Raw genomic sequence first — 20,316 nt, forward strand, 5'->3', positions numbered from 1 at the left:
GTACATGGGCTGCCTCTGGTTGCTCTGGTTTTCTCCCACGTTCCAAGGGCGTACTGGTTGGTAGATTAATTGGTCATTGTAAATTGTCCTGTGATTAGGCTAAGGTCGCTAGGTTGTGTGACTCATTGGGCTGGAAGGGCCTTGGTCTGTGCCTTGTCTCTGTATAAATAAATAAAAATTTAACCAGTGCAGCTCCAGCACTAAAACAGTGGCTTACCATTATCTCCTCCAGAGCAGATATTTAAATATATTTATCAGATTTTTGCATAGTTGGGGAATTAAGGGTGGTGGAGAAAAGGTTGGTAGGTGGAGATGAGTTCATGGCCAGATCAGCCATGATCTTATTGAAGGCGGAGCAGGTTTGACAGACCAAATAGCCTACTCCTGCTCCTATTTCTTATGTTCGTATATTGATTGGTGTGGCTGGCGATATCCATATTCAGAAGAATGAATAAAAATTTAGCTATCTCATTAGTATTTAAAGATCTCAAGAACTGTTTATGGAGAGCCTTCTCAGAAGCTTCCCACATCAGAAGTGCATTCAAAGAATAATGGAAAATTTGACTGAGTAATGCAAACAGAAGTATCAGAACACTGCCATCATGTGAAAAAAATTAAATTTGGTAGATTTAGTAACTGTGTATCAATATATCTGGGGTTGATTTCTACAACATATTACACAGTTTCATTTCTCTACATTACACAGCCAGTTGTAATATCCATTCAATATCATCTTAGGGAAAAAAGTGTTTAATTATTTAGGGTTCCAAGCTCATCCCTAACCAGGAATGAAACTTACACCAGCATATCTACCTTTATAGTGTACGTTAATAATACCTTCTATTCTAGCATCTTCCCCCTTCGTTTCTAGTCTTAATGAAGGGTCGCAACCTAAAACATGGACTGTTTATTCCTCTCCATAGATGCTGCCTGACCTGTTGAGCGTTCCTCTGAATTTCCAGCATTTACAGAATCTCGTATGTTTATACTCTGTTGGTACTTTTATAAAGTACAATAGGAAATCAAAATATGTTCTTTAGAATTTCTATTAATCTATACGCTTAATATTATGCACTCACTTGTCAAGACAAAATGTGCAGGGGAAGTTATAGAAAATACTCTAATTCTATTATGTTTTTCTTCCAAATGCTTTGTTTCAGCATTTGCCCAACTTTGGCCCTTACCTGGAACAGCGTAAGAAAATTATAGCTGAACAAAAGCTCAAGCAGACAGAATTGAATGAAGTGGTGCAGGAGAGTGATGGAGACTTATACACCATCAAGAAACCCATTCCAAGGGTCCAGGTAATGAACAGAGTTATAAAGTCATCAAGAACTACAACATAGAAAAAGGCTCATTGGCCACCTAGTCAATGCCGAACTGTTATTCTGCTTTGTCCCATCGACCAGCACAAGGAACATAGCCCTCCAGACACACCCATCCATATAATTATTATTGTTTTGTTATTGCTGAGACAGATAGTTCAACAGAAATAACAGAGACCTGCTAGTTAAGAAAGGCACTCCAGAGTGATTCAGAAACAAACTGGGGTGCGAAGAAAACAAAGTACAAGCCAAAGATTTGAGATTTAATGGAAAAGCCGCAAGATGAATGTTAAAGAGGAGTTTAAAAGAGGGGAATCAGGTGGATGAGTTTCGAAGTGTATCAGAATATGGAGTCAAGTGGCTGAAGATGTATAATTGCCAATATTGCTACAAACATAGGTGGCTGAATTCTGCAGATGTTTGAAATCTTAAGCCACACATTTTGTGTGTGTGTGTTGAACTAAGCAAAGTTTTTCCACAATTGAGGAGGACAAGGCACAAAATGTTCCCATGCTAATCAGCATTCTTTACCTAAATCCTGGTGTCCCCACTGACTTGGGATGGAGCAGGCACTAAACTGGTGGATTGAGAAGGGGTGCAAGAGAGCATGTGGGATTAGGGGAGGGCAGACAAAATAACCGTGAAGAATGTGAGATGAAAAGAGAGGAAATTGTCAATTGGTTTTGCATTTCAGCTCAGCCAAAGCTGGAAGGGACGGAGGTATTCAGGTAGGCACTGAACTCTACAGGCTTTACGGCAGCTCTTAAGGGAGACATCTGGTGTCTTGGTTAAGCATCAGGATCAGGATCAATTTTTCTTGTTATATACATTTACATGTACGGTATTAGAATTTGCTGTGGGGTGTTGGAGCAACATCAATTTTTCAGAATAAAGAATTAGATAAAAATAAAGCTGTAAGAGCAGATATGGAATGAAATGTGCATAAATGCATAAATATCAGCATGTATTTACCATGTAAACAGCATTATAAAAAGTGATTTATGTGATCACATTGCAGTGTAGTGAAGGGGTAATAGATAAAGGGAGGTGGGGGACAACTAACTAGAATGGTTGATCAGATTAACTGGGGAAAGAAACATTTAAGATGGTGTGGAGTTTTTGTTTGAATAGCTCTATAATGCTTTCCAGAAGGGAGCTTTCAGAAAAGGCAGTTTGTAGGGTGGGTAAGTGTTTGCAGTGATTTTTCCTGCCTGCTTCTTTGTCCTGGACATAAGTCCTGCAGTGATGGTAGACTGCAGCCAATGATGGTTTGTTGTAGTTTTTGTATATTGTGAGAAGATGCTGCACCAAACCAGACAGGATGCTCTCTATAATGGTAGTGTACAATTGCACCAGTTTGTTCAGATTAAGGGGCTGTTCTTTGAATGTGCAGATAGACGGGGATCAACAGGGTCAGGCTTGGCAGTCAATAACAATCGGCTTTTTCACTCTGTTCTTTACGCTACACCAGGGGTTCCCAACCTCAATTAGCTCTCAGTTAATGGTAAGGCTCCAGGGCATAAAATAGTTGGGAACCCCTGCCCTATACTCATATGTATTACAAATGCATTGGCAGGAGAACTGGAGTAGGAATTTTGGCTTTTATCTTTGTTATTCCAAGTTCACAAGAGTTTAGGTGGAGCTTCTTTCTTGCTGAGGCCATGAAATCAATCAATCATGAAGAGATGATTTGGAGATGTACTCAGTTTACACTAAGAATAAACTAGTTGCCTTATTTGCAACAGATAAGGAAGTTGTGTTCTTGCCCATTGCAGTGTTAGAGGGATTTTTGGGTTTCTCCCTCCCTCTGCCTCTCTTGTGACTCCAAAGGCTGTCAGTTTATTTGTGATATTTTGTTGAATAGAGTCTGCTTCATGTCTACTACTCACCGGTGAATTCACACAGAGCAATAGCAGTTTAGAAGAAAAGGTGGTGAACTTACTGAGAAAGCTGAGGTCCTGAGTGTGCTTGGCAGGGTGGACACAGAAAGGGTGTTGTCTCCCTAGTAAGAGAACCAAAAACTAATGGACACAGTTTCAGAATAAAACTGTATTCCTCTCGGCTGATTTCATGGCCCCAGCAAGAAAAAGCTCCACCTAATCTCTTGTGAACCTGGAATAAAGGGTTGGCCATTTAGCTAGACAGTCAGGAAGAACTTTCTCTCTCAGGTGGTCATGAATTATTAGAATTGATGAAATTAGATCATCAGATGTTGAAGATTAGGAAGCCGAGGGTCATAGGAACTGCTGGAATCTGATGCCAAGTCTAAGATCTTACGAAAGTTGGAACAAGTTCAAAGGGCCTCTAGCTGATTTCTCCTTCAAAGATGCAGCAGATAAGGGGACAATGAGAAAACAAATTGTCGTGCTACCATGGATGCACTTGAGCCCTAAGGACAGACAACACAGTACAGACCCTTTGGCCCACAATGTTACATATGTCTTTGTGCTATGGTAGGGTGGAATCTTGTTGCCGTGCATAACTACTAGAAAGATTGACACAAATTTAGGAAACAGCAATCTTGAAAGACGAAGAGTTGAGGAATATCGCAGTAGTCTGCAAGAACAAATAGATAGAGAATAAATTGTTCAAATGGAGGTGAGGATGAGTTTAGAGGGGATGGGGCTGGTAACAGATGACATTATACTCTGCACATTGTCATCCAGCAGAAGGGGATGTCTGACACATTGGTCTGTAGTCTTGTTGTTCCAGAGACAGGACAGGTGGATTGAATGAGTCAGTTTCACACACAACCTCTCATGGTCCCAGAACACATCCACAGGAAATCTCACCAACATCTCTACTTTCTGAGGAGCCTGAAGAGAGCTGGACTTTACACGTCCATACTCATGTCATTCTACAGAACTGTAGGAGAGCACATCCTGACAAGCTGTATCACTGCTTGGTATGGAAGCTGTACTGAGGCAGGCTGCAAGGCTCTACAACAGGTAGGCAAGGCTGCCCAATCCATCACTAGCACCAGCCTACCTGCCATCAAGGATATATATACAAGAAGGTGCCAAAAAAGGACCAGTAACATCATGAAAGATCCCACACAAAGATTGAAGGATTCAAAGGTTCAAAGTACTTTTATTATCAAAGTATGGAAGCAGTATACATCCCTGAGATTTGTCTTCCCGCAGACAACAACAAAACAAAGAAAACCATGGAATCCTACAAAGAAAGACATCAAACCCGCAACATGCAAAAAAAAAGAACAAATCACACAAATGGCAAAATCCCTCCTCAAGCACTGTATGTCCCACTCTCATCAGGGAGGAATCTACTTAGCACTCATGTCAAGTCTATCTGACTCAAAAACTCGAGAAAGTCTGCAGATGCTAGGAATCAAAGCAGCACACAAAATGCTGGAGGAGCTCAGCAGGCCAGGCAGCATCTATGGAAAAAAATAAGCAGTCAACACTTCGGGCCGAGATGTCGACTATTTCCTCTTTTCCATACATGCTGCCTGGCCTAGTGAGTGTCTCCAGCATCTTGTGTGCGTTGAGTCGAAAACAGGTACTTTCCCCAAGCAGTAAGGCTGATCAACACCTCCACTCACTAACTCCACCACTACTTTATTATTTCCTGACAGTCACCTTATGTACTGCCTAGCGTCACTTTATGGATATACAATCAATCTATATCTATAAGCTATCTTATGTATTTATATTTATTGTGTTTTTTATTACCTTATTCTTTATTTTTTCTCTATTTTTCATGCTGCACCAGATCTGAAGTAACAATTATTTCATTCTCCTTTACACTTACATATTGTCCTTTACACTCATAGGAAATGACATTGAACAATCTTGAATCTTGAATCTTATTAGATAGGGTCAATATACCAAGGGTTATAATTGCTCTGTAAAATGATAGTCGATTCAAGCATGGATTTGCCAGAACAGGTCAGTTAGATACAGCTCTAATATAGACAGCAGATGCTTCTCTATAATCCAGGGGCCTTGTAGCAGATGCGCTTAGAGAACATTCACAAATACAAAATAATGTGCATTGCAACTTTATACAGTTTTATGGCCATTGTAAAGTTCTTTTCAAGACTGTGTATCTTTTTAACAACTGTATAATGTGCATCATAAAACAGGGATAAGATATAGCTGGAAGATCTTTTTAAAAGTGGCCTTTCACAGTTGTCAGCAGAGGTTCTAATTTATAACCATCACTGGTGATTCCTTCAGGGCTCCTACTGATTAGCCACTCCCGCATCCTCCAAGGAGATGGAGACAATCGTGTAAAATTGACTTACTGTCCTCCATAATGAAGGAGAGTGAATATTATTCAGTGTGCTAATGGGGTACTGTTCAAAATGGGCCTGAGATTAAAACAAAAGCATTAAGTTTAAAAACTGAAAGGAATTAGAAAGCAGGGGGTTGGGGAGAAAGGTGATGTTGGGGAAAGTTTTATTAAGTCAAGGACCTGCCTAATGAATTACACTTAAGAAACAACTAGACGTAGTTGCTTCACACACAAACTGCTGGAGGGACTCAGCAGGCCAGGCAGCATCTATGGAAAAGAGTACAGTCGATGTTTTGGGCTGAAACTTTAACTGTTTACTCTTTTCCACAGATGCTGCCTGACCTGCTGAGTTGCTCCAACATTTTGTATGTGGTGCTCGGATTTCCAGCATCTGCAGATTTTCTCTTGTTTGTAGATATATTTGCTTGTGCTTTGTTAAAAACCAAGGTAAAATACACTCACTGCCCACTTTATTATGTACAGGAGTTTACCTAATAAAATGGCCACTGCAGTAGAACCCAGTGTAGTCTGCTGCTGCTGTAGCCCATCTACTTCAAAGTTCGATGTGTTGTGCGTTCAGAGATGCTCTTCTGCAGAGCGCTGTTGTGACACATGATTATTTGAATTACTGTCGCCTTCCTGTCAGTTTGAGCTAGTCTGGCCATTCTCCTCTTTCCTCTCTCATTAACAAGGCATTTTCACCCACAGGACTGCTGCTCAGCGGATTTTTTTTTTTGTTTTTCACACCATTCTCTGTAAACTCTGGAGACTCGTGTGCATGAAAATTTCTGGAGATCAGCAGTTACTGAGATACTCAAATCACCCCATCTGGCACCAACAATCATTCCACAGTCAAAGTCACTTAGATCACATTTCTTTGCTAATCTGAGGCTTGGTCTGAGCAACAACTGAATCCCTTGACCATGTCTACATGGTTTTGTGCATTGAGTTGCTGCCACATGTTTGGCTGAGTAGATATTTGCATGCATGAGCAGGTGTACCAGATAAAGTAGCCACTGAGTGGACTTTTATTTAAGTAGTTTGAAGAGCGGAACATTACTTGTCTTTCAAGTCATGGATAGTTGAACTGCATTGTATCTCACTGTATCAAAATTTACATGTTGTTTGAAGTTTTTTACGCATTTTTGCCTTTCCAATTTATATTGGTTATTTTTCATGCTCTTGTCTAGGAAGTAATTGGCAGAACTCTGCCACATATTGGACCCTATAGAGTGCTGAATAACAAGGACCATGTGGTAGCATTGATTGATGAGGAGATGTGCATTAACTGTGGCAAATGCTACCTGACTTGTAATGACTCTGGTTATCAGGTAAGGAGACATTAGTAATGAGCACAATGTGTATTATCACTTCTGATTTATGAGGCATTTAGATGTACAAATTGAAATCCATGTGTATATCTATTATAAGCAAATCTTCAGCAGGCTGCTGTTTCCCAAGTCCAACCAGGCTGAAGGCGATACACTCCACAGTAAATCAATTCACATTGGGAATCCTGAAAACAGATAAATGGATGTGAATTACCCATTTAAATCATAAACTCTTAAACCTAGAACTTCTACTGGAAAAATTGAATCAATGAGTTAACTCTTAGTGTTTATTTTAGAACAACATTGAACTATTTAGTGATGGATTCAAAATGGAAAAAATGGATGTATACTCACTGGCCACTTTATTAGGTACCTCTTGTATGTTCATGGTCTTCTGCTGCTGTAGCCCATCACTTAAAGGTTTGACACGTTGTGGGATCAGAGATGCTCTTCTGCACACCACTGTTGAAATGCATGGTTATTTGAGTTACTGCCGCCTTGCTTGAACTTGTTTCGCCCTTCTCCTCTGACCTCTCACATTAATAAGGCATTTGCACCCCCAGAGCTGCCACTCACTGGATTTTTTGTTTGTTTTTTTTTTGCTTCATTCTCTGTAAATTCTAGGGAATGTTATGCGTAAAAATCTCAGGAGATCTGAGATATTCAAACCACCCTGTCTGGCACCAGCAATCATTCCACAGTCAAATTCACGTAGATCACATTTGTCCTCTCTTCTGCTGTTTGGTTGGAACAACAGCTGAACCACTTGACCATGATTGCATATCTTTACGGATTGAGATGCCGGCATATTAGATATTTGCATTAGCAAACAGGTGTACCTAATAAAGTAGCCACTGAGTGTGATTCTTTATGGAATATTTACTTAGTCAGCATCTTGCTTATAGCTTAATGGGGAAAATCACAGTCCCATTAGTTCCACAGATCTACAGATTGGGAAGTACTGTGTCACGGGATAATCTGGTTTCCTCCTGCTTCCAATAGGCATAAAGACTGATGGATTTGCCACAGTAATACCCCCTGATATATGTAATAGGAGAGGTAACAGGGATATGTAGAGAATAAAATAGATTTTGTGTGTTTGATGGTTGGCACAGATTTAGTGGGAAGAATGGTCTGTTTCCCTCATATGTGACTCTACGGTACAACTCTCCTATGCTTTCCAACTGCTCAAGCAACTGATCTTACTTCAAACTATGCTCTTCAAAGATTCAAAGTAATCTATTATCAAAGTTGTTGTGTATGTGGCCTGGTTACACAACAATGCTATTGACAAAAATGCTGGAGGCGGGAGTTAAGTTTCATGGTTCTTTACTGGCATAATCCGAACTCAGCACACACGTACTGATCAATACACACCTAATAGCGCATGCTCAATAAGCACCTAATAGCACATGCAGCGACGTGTTAATAAAACATAAAGTAGTCCGTATTATAGGCTATACGGTTCACTCCTCCCCTTTTATTTTAATAGTGTATCAACTGTTTTTTTTTACTGGGACATTATGCTAAACAAATAAGTTTATCTTTAACATACAGTACAAATGCCTACCATTTGTTTACTTAGCAACTTAATAATATCAAATTATAACAAGCCTTTTTTTTTACTTTTGGTCTAAGACCCATTTATACTCAAGTCTCGGGGGGGGGCGGGTCTTCTCTAGATTGTCCGGCAGTGAAGCAAATAGGTCTTCACTCTATTGTCTGGAATAAATTAAACAATCGACAAATTGTTCCAGCCATAAAGAGTAGTCACCTCCATCTTGCAAAGATGATGAAAAGGTAAATGTTATTCTTAAAAATATGTACAATCATCAAAACTGAGATAGCATTGGAAAGAGTCTTCAAATAGTGTGTTCTTCAGTCTGTCAATGAACTTGTTTGTTTTAATACAGATTTCCATATAAAAGTCATGAAAAGTTGACCTCTGAGCATAGGGAGTTAAGAAGATGTGCGCCTCCAACTTGCTAAGAGTTCTAGGCAGCAGATCACCTCCGTATAATGAAGACTCCTCTGTGTAGCTGTCCTAGATATATAGCATCTTTGTGCTATCACTTGTCTTCCTTACCCATATCTCATTTGTTCCAACTGAGCTAATTACACAGCCAATCTTCGTATTCTCCTTAGATTCCAAATAGATAGCCTGACCTTTATGATACCATCTCTTATCGTAATATGACTTTCCATCTACTAATCGTGCTTCATATCTTTGTGCTGGTGATTCAGTAGGAGTGCTGAGGAGATGCTCAGGAGAGGACAGAGATGCTGGTCTTTTCAGAAGTTTAAGCTTATTGAGAGTTTGCAGATCTTCCATTATCTGTTCATCTCTTAACAAGTAATTTAACTGCGCAGATGCAGGTTTTCATTTTTGGTCTGTAATTGGAGCAGGGTCATTAGGTCTCCTCCTTAGTTTCCTAGTTATTATTGGCTTTACCTCCATAGAATCTCCTGTGATTTCCATTGTTAGCCTCTCATTCTCAATCATCTGTTTCTTTTCTTCTAACTCAATCTTTTTATCTTCAAATTCCTTCACTGCTGCTTTCTTCTCTTTAATATAATTCCTTTCCACTTGTTCTGTCTCCAGTTGCAGAAAAAGCTCTGCATTTGGTTTTCTTTCCTTGTATTGTTGGTCTAGTTTCTTCATCCTTTTCTGGTACTTCTGCAAAGTGCCTTCCTGTAACTACTGTAGCTGTCTTTTGAGAGATGTCAATTTCTCCTGGCACATATGCTCTTTTACTTCTAGGTAGTCTTCATCATCCCGCTTATTGGCAATATCTGTCTCACTGGCATCCTCTGTATCTTCATCTGAGTCACGGCCAATACTGCGTTCGTCCTCATCGTCGACGCTGTCTAGTTCCTCCTCTTCGTTTTAATAATCAACAATGGGTGAGAGGAGAGCTGCAGACATCTTCCCCGCTGAGCTGCCCTCCTTTGTTGACACATCTAGTGCCTTGATAGTGTGCCAATCCAACTGGATTTTCCTGAGCCATTCACGTCCCAGCAAAGGTGGTCCTCCATTTTTCAGTACATAGAGGTTCAGCTGCTGTGTTTTGTCTCTGTAGGTCACTGTCACTTTAATTTTACCTTTGGGATGCACTTTCTGTCCTGTGTAAGTTTTTAGCAGTAGTTTAGTTCATTTCAGAGGTATGTGAGAAAACAGTCATTTGTAGTCGTCTACAGAGATCACGGTTAAAGCTGAATCTGTGTCCAACTCCATTTTCAGTCTCATACCTGCCACTTATGGAGTGATCCTTATTACTCTTCGATCATCTGTCTCTTTCACTCTCTGAAGTTGCAGACAAGACAATTCACTTTCGTCTGAGTCGTTTTCATCAGAACTACTTTCTTCCATTTTGTGTACATTGTTGTATTTTCCTTTCTAAATCTAAATCTAAATCTAATCTAAATCTAAATCTGGGGTTTCTTGTTTCTCTGTATTTTTTCCTTTTTCTGCTGTTGACTAGCTTTGCATACTCTGCCAGTGTGGCCCTGTTTGCCACAATTTCTGCATTCTTTGTCTTTAAACCAACAGTCATCAGGGTCATGTGACACGTTCCCACAATGGTAACATTTCTTTCCTTCATTTCTGTTCAGTAACATTTTATTCATAGCATATTCCAGAGATTTCTGTTGTATCTCTGAAGCACCCCGTGCTGCTGTTTCTGTTGATATTGCAATGTTCAGTGCCTTCTCTAATGTAAGGTCTTTTTCACCCAGGAGCTTCTTCTGTGTGGTTTCACAGTGCACGCTACACACTAACTTGTCCCTCAATGTGTCTGATAGACGAGCTCCAAATTGACAATGTTCTGATAATTTGTGGAATTCAGCACAATATTCAGAAATGCTTTCATTTTTGCTCTGATTCCATTTGTGAAATTTAAATCTTGCAGCAATGACCAGTGGTTAGGGGTTTAAGTGCTGTTGGAGAGTGTCTACTATTTGCTTGAACGTTTTGTCAGCTGGCTTTTCAGGGGTTAACAAGTTCCGTAGCAGCCCATATGTTTTTGCTCCCATAATACTGAGTGAGACGCTGGCTTTCTTTTCATCATCAACACCATTAGCATCACAATATACCTCCACTCTTTCAATGTAAGTTGCCCAGTTTTCAATGCCACTATCAAACACTGTAATGGTTCCAATCATTGCCATCTTTGTTATGTTAATTTAGCCCTGTTCTCCTCTTGCTTCCTTTTTGACTCACATATCCTTTTTGTTAGCGCAACAAGCACACTCCATCTAGATGCATCTAAATTCTCTCTCTTCTCCAAGTGCCATTGTCAACTAAAACATGGCATTCTGATAAGATGTAGGTCCATAATCCTTGTCGCCAATTTGTTGTGTATGTGGCCTGGTTACACAGCAATGCTATTGACTAAAACACTGAAGATAGAAGCTAAGTTTCATGGTTCTTTACTGGCATAATCCGAACTCAGCGCACATGTACAGATCAATGTGCACCTAATAGCGCATGCAATGACGTGTTACTAAAACATAAAGTAGTCCCCTATTATAATGTAGGCTATACAGTACAAAAGTATGTATGCAATATACAACCCTGAGTTACATCTTTCCATATACAGCCACGATACAAAGAAAACCATGGAACCCATTTAAAGAAAAACATCAGACCTCCCAACACATAAAATAAACAAATTGAGCAAACAGCAAAAAAAAGCAGAAAACACAGAGTACAAACCATCGAATCATAAAGACATCGCAAGAGTCCAAGCATATTCAGTTCAGTTCAATCCAGCAGCGCGTCTCTCACCATCTGCACTAGTCCACTCCAAGCAAAATTGAACAAAGTAGCACAAAAAGAGCAACCAGAAACCAGAAACACATCATTATGTGAAGTAGAGTCCAATCCACAAACTGCATCGATTAAGCCTTGCTCAAGACTCATAGAGTCCAGCAGCATCGAGCAAGAGGGAAGGAGAAGGACTGTTCTGGAAGTTTTTGCATGCGGAATCCTAAAACATGTTCCAGCATATACATGCATCTCTCAGTTTACTCTGTTTTCTACAGGTCAGGTTGGCACTTCGCAGAGTATTGAAGGATCTTTTCCCAACCTTAAGTATCGTAAGGAAAACATTAAAAAGTTTTTTGGGAGGCATTTATGCCTTGTCATGAGGAGGATGCTGTAGCTAGCATATTATTGCCAACACCTGACTCACATCTTGTTAACATACAGTTCCTTTGAGCGGCACACAGACATAACTGCCCAATCACCTCTAAACACAACCTTCAAAAAGGTAGGATAGACCTTTGTCAAGAAAGATTTTAAACCCCCAACCCTGGTGAGAAGGACATAAGCCACAATTGTGGCCTCCCTACAGCTTCTTGCATGGTGTAGATTAACTGGCCTTCCTTTAACTGGGATGCTTCAGAGTGCTAAGAGAACGTCGGAGCAGCACTCCAGTTATATCCTCTCTGTGGATTTTGGTTTGTAAGCTCTCCTTCCCCATGGCTGATGGAAGGTAATACAGCCTTCACGTTAACTCTGGATCTCCTGAAACTTTTCCAATTGACTACCAGCTCAGCTGTTTTTCACTATTCTTTTTTAAGAATGGAGTATTGTGATCAATTCATTAATGGGGCCTATTACCATTTTCATTATTATTTGCTTGGATGCAATGTTTCAGAGCAGGTTAGATCCAATTAGGAAATTGTTGAATCTGTCACATACGGGGTATATTAGACCATAAGACAAGGAGCAGAATTAGGTTATTTGGCCCACCAAGTCTGCTCTGCCATTCCAAAATGGCTGATTTATTATCCCTCTCAACCCCCATCTCCTGCCTTCTCCCCGTAATCTCTGACACCCTTCCTGATCAAGAACCTATCAGCCTCTTCTTAAAACATGCACAATGACTTGGCCTTCATAGCCATCTGTGGCCATGAATTCCACAGATTCACCACCTTCTGGCTGAAGACTTTCTTCTTCATCTCTTCTAAAGGGACATCTTCCTGTTCTGGGGCTGTGCCCACTGGTCCTAGACTCCCTCACTACAGGAAACATTCTCCCCTCGTCCATTTTCCGTAGGACTTTCAACATTTGATAAGTTTCAAAGAGATCCCCCCCAATTCTTCTAATATCTGTATATTGATAATATATATTCTGTATCAATTCACCTGAAAAGTTTGAGGAGCTATGGACAGCCAGCCAGCCAACTTGTTTCAATCAGAATACATTCCAAAATACTTCAGCAGATTTAGTGCATTATTCCCTCCTCACTTAATAATAAGCACTTATTGTTACAGTTCAGTCATGATTAAATATTTGTTGGATTTGCTTGCAGGGTGAAATTGGATCATAATGTTTCTGCTTTCAGCTGGATAACATGGAGAACATGAGATAAGAACAAAAAGCAGTGGAAGTACTTGGCAGGGTAGGCAGCATCTGTGGAAAGGAAAATGGAGATAACACTTCAAGTTGAACCCTTCAATAGAACAGGAAAGTGAGAAAATTGCCCGTGTTTTCTCTCCTTACCAGACCTGGTGAAAAGTTTTTGACCTGAAATGTTAGCAATAATTCTCTTTCCGCTGATGCTGCCTGACCTGCTGAGTATTTCCAAGTTTTTTGTTCTTCTAATTCTGGATGTCCAGTATCCACAATTCTGTGATTTTCAATTAATAGAGAATATGAGTCTAATTCAGAAAGGTAGCCCCCATAGGACCAAATATTGGAGATGTATTTGACGTAACCTCAATGTGGGTGTTGCTGAGGCAACACTGATGTCATTCTTAGGAGAAGCACAATGCTGTATACATTGTTATTAAGTGACCTCTGCCATTTTCTAAACTTCCTGGAAGTTGTTTACCTTAAATGAGGCCATTTGTGGTTTTGTTCGTCTTGAAATCACTTAGCCTACATCAGGCTTAAAGTTGTACACATAAAAATATTGCTGTAAGATGTCACCAGAGGGATAAATCTGTTTGAAAATGTTTGCTGTTTTTTTGGAATCAGGTAGTGATATATTACTGCTGACATTACAGCGGATCTATAGTCCCTTTTACTTCATCAGCAAATTGCCTGTGGATGCCATTCAGTAAGATGCAACTTGTTAATCACTAAATGAAAGCCAATGTTGATTGCATCTCAGGCCTACCTGCTCCGGTGGAGAAATGATCTCTTGCGTACAAATACATAATTAGACCTGCTTGTTAATTGTACAACTTCTAAAGTTAAGAATATTGAGGCCTCATCTGGAGTATTATGAGCAGCTTTGGGCCCCTTATCTTAGGAAGGTTGAGCTGATACTGGAGAGGGTTCAAAGGAGTTTCACAAAAGTGACAGTATTGAACAGCTTGTCATATGTAGAGCATTTGATGCCTTTGAGCCTGTATTCATTGGAATTCAGAAGAATGAGAGGTGAGCTAATTGAAACCTATTGAATATTGAAAGGCCTCAATAGAGTGGATGTGGCGAAGATGTTTCCTACGATGGAATAGTCTAGGACCAGAGGACACAGCCTCAAAATAGAAGGGTGTCCTTTTAGAACAGAGATGAGGAAGAATTTCTTCAGCCAGGGTGTGGTGAATCTATGGAATTCATTGTCACAGGCAGCTGTTGAGCCAAGTCTTTACGGCAGAGGTTGATATATTCTTGACCGGTCAGGGCATGAAGGGATATAGGGAGATTGCGGCTGAGATGATGAAATGGTGAAGCACATTTGATGGGCCAAATGGCCTAATTCTGCTGCTATATCTAATGGCCTGTGGTATTATATTATTCTTATTTATCCTTGTATAGGATTGAAATATTGTTGACGTTTTAATGTCATCCCTAATTGCATCCAGAACCAAGTGACTTGCTCAGACACTTCTGTGGGCTGTTAAGAGACAATTACATTGTGACACACACAAAATGCTGGAGGAACTCAGCAGGCCAGGAGCACCTATGGAAAAGAGTAAACAGTCGACATTTTGGGCTGAGACCCTGAATCAGGACTAGAGGGAAGAAGATGAGAAGTCAAAGTAAAAAGGTGGGGGAAGGGGAGGAAGGTAGGTGATAGGTGAAACCAGGGGAGGGATGAAGTGAGAGCTGGGAAGTTGATTGGTGAAAGAGATACAGGGCTGGAGAAGGGAAAATCTGATAGGAGCGGACAGAGGCCATGGAAGAAAGGGAAGGAGGAGGAGCACCAGACGGACGTGATGGGCAGGTTAAGGAGATAAGGTGAGAAAGGGAAGTGGGAATGGGGAATGGTGAAGCAAAGACGGGGGTGGGGGCACCACTGGAAGTTCAAGAAATCAATGTTCATGCCATCAGGTTGGAAGATACCTGGATGTTGTTGCTCCTCCAAACTGAGTCTGGCCTCATCGCTGTAATAGATGAGGCCATGGATGGACATGTTGGAATGAGAATAGAAAGTAGAATTAAAAGGGTGGCCACTGAGATACCCCGCTTTTTCTGGCCGACAGAGCTTAGGTGCTCAACGAAGTAGTCTCCCAATCTACATCGGGTCTTACTGATATACAGGAGGCCACACTGCGAGCATCGGATACGTTAGTGACCCCCAACAGACTCACAGGTAATGTGTCGCCTCACTTGGAAGGACTGTTTGGGGCCCTGAATGAAAGTGAGGGAGGAGGTGTAGCGCTTGATAAGTGCCAGGAGGGAATTCAGTGGGGAGGGACAATTGGACAAGGGAGTCAGGTAGGGAGTGATCCCTGCAGAAAGCAGAAATTGGGGGGAGGGAAAGATGTGCTTGGTGATGGGATCCCGTTGGAGATGACGGAAGTTATGAAGAAATAGGTGCTGGATGTGGAGGCTGGTGGGGTGGTAGGTGAGGGCAGAAGGAACCCTATCCCTGGCAAGGTGATTGGGAGACCACTTCACTGATCACCTATGCTCCGAAACCAGGAAAAGCGGGATCTCCCAGTGGCCACCTATTTTAATTCTATTTTCCATTCCTATTCCATCATGTTAGTCCATGCTGCAATGAGGCCACACTCAGGTTGGAGGAGCAACACCTTATATTCCACCTGGGTAGCCTTCAATCTGATGGCATGAACATCTAAACTTCCGGTAATGCCCCCGCTCCCCCAACCTTCACCATTCCCATTCCCATTTCCCTCTCTCACCTTATTGCCTTACCTTCCCATCATCTCCCTCTGGTGCTCCTCCCCCTTCCCTTTCTTCCATGGCCTTCTGTCCTCTCCCATCCGATTCCCCCTTCTCTAGCCCTTTATCTCCTTCACCAATCGACTTCCTAACTCTTTACTTCACCCCTCCCCTCCCCCTGTTTAATCTATCACCTGCTACCTGGTATCTCTCCTACCCTCTCCCCTCCCCCACCTTCTTACTCCGACTTCTCATCTTTTTTCTCCACTCCTGATGAAGGGTCTCGGCCTGAAATTTCGCCTGTACTCTTTTCCATAGCTGTTGCCTGACCTACAGAGTCCCTCCAGTATTTTGTGTGGGTTGCTTGGACTTCCAACATCAGAAGATTTTCTCTTATTTGAGATTAGACAGTTATATTGGTTGTTTTGTACTGACATTGAAGCAAGACTGAGACATTGGTAATTCTGATTTTATATTTGTGACAATCCCATAGTTTTATGATGGAGATGTATTTGAATTTCAATTCCCTAGCTGCCTTGGTAGGATTGGAAATCCTGCCTGGATCAATTGTAAAAGCTCTTGGAGACTCATGCAGTAACTTCTGCAGTACTCAAAGCTATGTCAATCTATCATTTTGCTAACAACTTCTAGTACTTTCTATGGATTTGTTGTTACAATATTGAATCATGTCCACTTCAGTACATGGATGTTCACCCTCTTGTACTGTCTTCTTTCCGCCAGGAATTATTTTGCTTTGAAGAGAAACAAGTATGCCATTAAACAGATATTGTGTGATTTTTTTTTCATCATTTTCTCCCAGAACTTAGACCTTTTAAATTATGACGTTTTAGAGTAGAGAGGAAAAGTGCAATATGATTAGGTAGGTGAGAGATAATGTGACCTCCGGGAATATTTCCAATCAGATCTGGCAAGACTGAGACAGCATAGTGGTGCTTCAGTGATTCCAATGATGTGGCTGTGAGAACTCGTTCTGACAGCCCGTTCCAACTGTTCAACCTCTCCCTGCTAATCATTTCTTTTCTGTAGCCTCCACAACTCTATATACATTTTCTTCCCAAGGATATGCTAGAAACACGTCTTTAGCCATTTAAGAAAAAATTTCATAGAAATCATAATAAACAAAAACATTTAATTGTCTTTCAAACCAATCTGCTTTTCATAATTTAACTTCCCATTTTTAATTTTTATGTGTGCTTTGTAGTCTTTGCTTCAGAAGAATCAGACTCTGTTGCTATAGTAACAGTCTAGCTGACAATAAGTAACTACCATAATATTGCTATCTTCTGACTTAAGGATGTTTAAAAAAAAGAAGCAACTTTTAATTTCAGTACAAACTAGTAGAAAGAGTTGCATGGACAGTAAGCTTTGTGCAAACAAAAGAAAAGCATAGGCTTCATACTAGAGTTAATAATTATGTTTTGCTTTAACCAATTACAGTTAAAATTCAGCTTTGAGTCTTTTGTGAAAAATGGCCCTTATAGTACTGGAACATTCACTGTTAAACTTCTCTGCATGTTATTTTTAAGAACTGACCCAACACTTTGTTATGTACAGTAGTTATCTCATAAGAGTTCCAGATTGCATTTGTTCTATAGTATTTTATATGAAAGAAATGTAGATTAGTAGCAATGCTAATGTAATTTCTGAACTGTTATAAAGCCAGATCAACTGCAGCTGCTAACTTCAATTATACTTATGAATTGCAACTTAATTTACCAAAATAGTTGGTGCTAAAAGCAAGGTTTTTAATCAGACCTGATTGTATAATTTGTGTTGATGTTCTCTGAGTGTATTAATTAGACTGAGTCAAAAAAGCAAAAGCTGCAATATAAGTAAAAGCAGTGTTCGACCTTTTTCTTGTATCGGTATACGTGGACAAACTCTGATCCTTTTGAACAGGAGAGTTTTGTGGTAGCAGTGACAGTCTGCAAGAGGAGCTTGGAGGTTTAATATCCATGAGACTATAAGATCTAGGAGCAGAATTGGGCCATTTGGCCCATCGCGACTACTCCACTATTCTATCATAACTGATTTATTATCTCTCTCAACCTTATTTTCCTGCCTTCTTACTAATCATGAACCTATTAATCTCTGCTTTAAATAAACCCAGGACTTGGCCTCCACAGCCATCTGTAGCAATGAATTCCACAGAATCGCCACCCTGAGTATGTCTGCAGGAAAATTGCTGAGGATGCCCACAGAAAATTGAATCTCAGGGTTGTATATAGTGATATTTATGTACTTTCATAATAAAATTTACTTTGAACTTTGAACTCTGGCTAAAGAAATTTCTCCTTATCTCTGTTCTAAAGGGATAGGCTGTATGTTCTGTCCTTCTGTTTAGCTGAGCTCATGCAAGTGGGAAGGGAAGTTTGCAGAACTAAAAGATGTTTGGTTGAAATTGGTGTTGCGTAGATTATTTGGATCATGAAGTTGCGCTTTTGCTGAATCTGCTGCTGCAGGACTTAATTCCAAGCGAGTTGGACAAAGAATTAGGACTCCCTTTGAGTTCAAGATCAAAAGTAAGAAATTGATTAGCACCGAAATCTGTAAGGAGGTCAGAAAAGCTCTGAAAACCCAGAATTAGACAAGATTTGAAATTGCTTATTTGAGAGAGAGAGAGATGTGAACCATGAATGGAGATAGGTTACTTGGCCCTCACTGTTGCAATTATACAAAAATAACAGTTGATTTTTTTCTTTAAAAAAGCAAAGCAGTTTCTCGAATTTGATTCACACGGGAGGTGCAACAAACATTCTTTATCTTTACTTAATCTTTTTGGGAATTATGTGGTTGTGCTTTTTAAAGTCAATTTTTATTAAATTCAAATTGTAGGCCTGTTTGCAATTAATTCAGATTAACTGTGGAATGAACCAGTCATATAATAACTGTTAAAAGGGGTGAGTTAAAATCCAATAAATTACTAGCTTGGCAGCATAATTCGTTATGTTATCGGCTGACTATCAGTCTCTGCTAAGGCCTGAAATCATGCTGTCCTGGAAACCAAGGGATTAATCTTACTTTTATCTTCAAGTGCTCAATGACAAGGAGGAATGGAGATCAAAGAAAGGGTTACTTGCACCTGCAGCTAAACCATAATTGACATTGCTGGCAGCAGCAGGTCAAACTGCTTCATGCTCTTGCCTGAAGAAGGCTGTCTGAAATGAAAGTGAGCAATTTTGGTGGAGGTGGAATTATTAAGAAAGAAAGAAAGGATGCATTTATATTGTTCCTTTGACATCACCTTCAAGAAGATTCAAAGTGTTTTTGGCCAGATAAATAGCAGTATAGTCATTGTCCAATGTTAGAAACATGCCAGCCAATTTTCACACAGCAAACTCCCAGGAAAGTCAGTGAGATAAAGACTGGTAACTCATTTTGTGTATCATGGAATAAAATACCAGATAGTCACTGTTATATATTTAATATTTCAGAAATAGTAAAGTAATAATATAAATATATTTTTGAATAAACATTCTTTCTTGTTTACATAATTCATTATTATGTAAGAAGTACGTGAATGGCAAACGTGATCACAGCAGAACGGCATGAGTGAGCACCTCACGAAGTAAAAATGAAGTTTACACCCCTCTCCCAGGCTCCCTTGTTTTTCTTTCAACTGATTTTATGCTTTGGAGTTACAAAACCTAGCAGAGGTGTGAGGAAGTTTTAAAATGAACCCCAGTTGAAGCACAGCAAGACATTGAAGTTAAAGAAAGTCACAGCTCATTTTTTTTTCCTTTGGAACAGCGCAGGAATGGACAGTGAGTCATGAGTGATAATAATAATAATAATAAATAAATAAAGTAGTAATGGCTGTCTACATCAGAAAGACAGATACATTTGATTACCAAATAGATAATTAGATACTGTATACAGAGCAAATTGAGCAGTAGTTTGAAGCAAATGAAATAAAGCGAGTGCAGCATTGCTCAGTGTGCTAGGTGCAAGAACATGCCGTTTTCTTAGAGGTTTAACTGCTCTAACCAAACCAGCTGAAATGAGCTGTGCTGACTTTGGTGAAAGTAATGCAGGAACATTTGGAACCAAAACCATTGTTGACTGCATAATACTTTAGGTTTCATAAGTGGAATCAAAAGGAAGGGGATTCCATTTCAGCATACGTGGCTGAATTGAAGAAATTGTCTGAGCATTGTCAGTTAAGTGTTGGGATTAATAATGCACCAAGAGATCATTCAGTTTGTGGAATCTTACAAGAAAGCATTCAAAAATGGCTCCTGGCTGAAGCACAGCTTACATTTAAAAGAGCAGTTGAAATCACTGTATGAATAGAAGCAGC

The 20,316-nt window shown here is 40.1% G+C and overlaps 1 protein-coding gene across 1 annotated transcript in view; it reads left to right on the plus strand.

Moving 5' to 3' along the window:
* LOC134354991 (dihydropyrimidine dehydrogenase [NADP(+)]-like) overlaps window positions 1-20,316 on the plus strand; it is a 921,558-nt gene that overhangs the window by 870,605 nt on the left and 30,637 nt on the right. Inside the window, exons 21-22 of the mRNA XM_063064591.1 lie at window positions 1,161-1,304; window positions 6,773-6,913. Coding sequence (XP_062920661.1) covers window positions 1,161-1,304; window positions 6,773-6,913 — 285 coding nt within the window. The remainder of the gene's footprint in view (window positions 1-1,160; window positions 1,305-6,772; window positions 6,914-20,316) is intronic.

The sequence above is a fragment of the Mobula hypostoma genome, chromosome 12 (assembly GCF_963921235.1).
Source record: "Mobula hypostoma chromosome 12, sMobHyp1.1, whole genome shotgun sequence".
In the NCBI taxonomy this organism is placed as follows: domain Eukaryota; kingdom Metazoa; phylum Chordata; class Chondrichthyes; order Myliobatiformes; family Myliobatidae; genus Mobula; species Mobula hypostoma.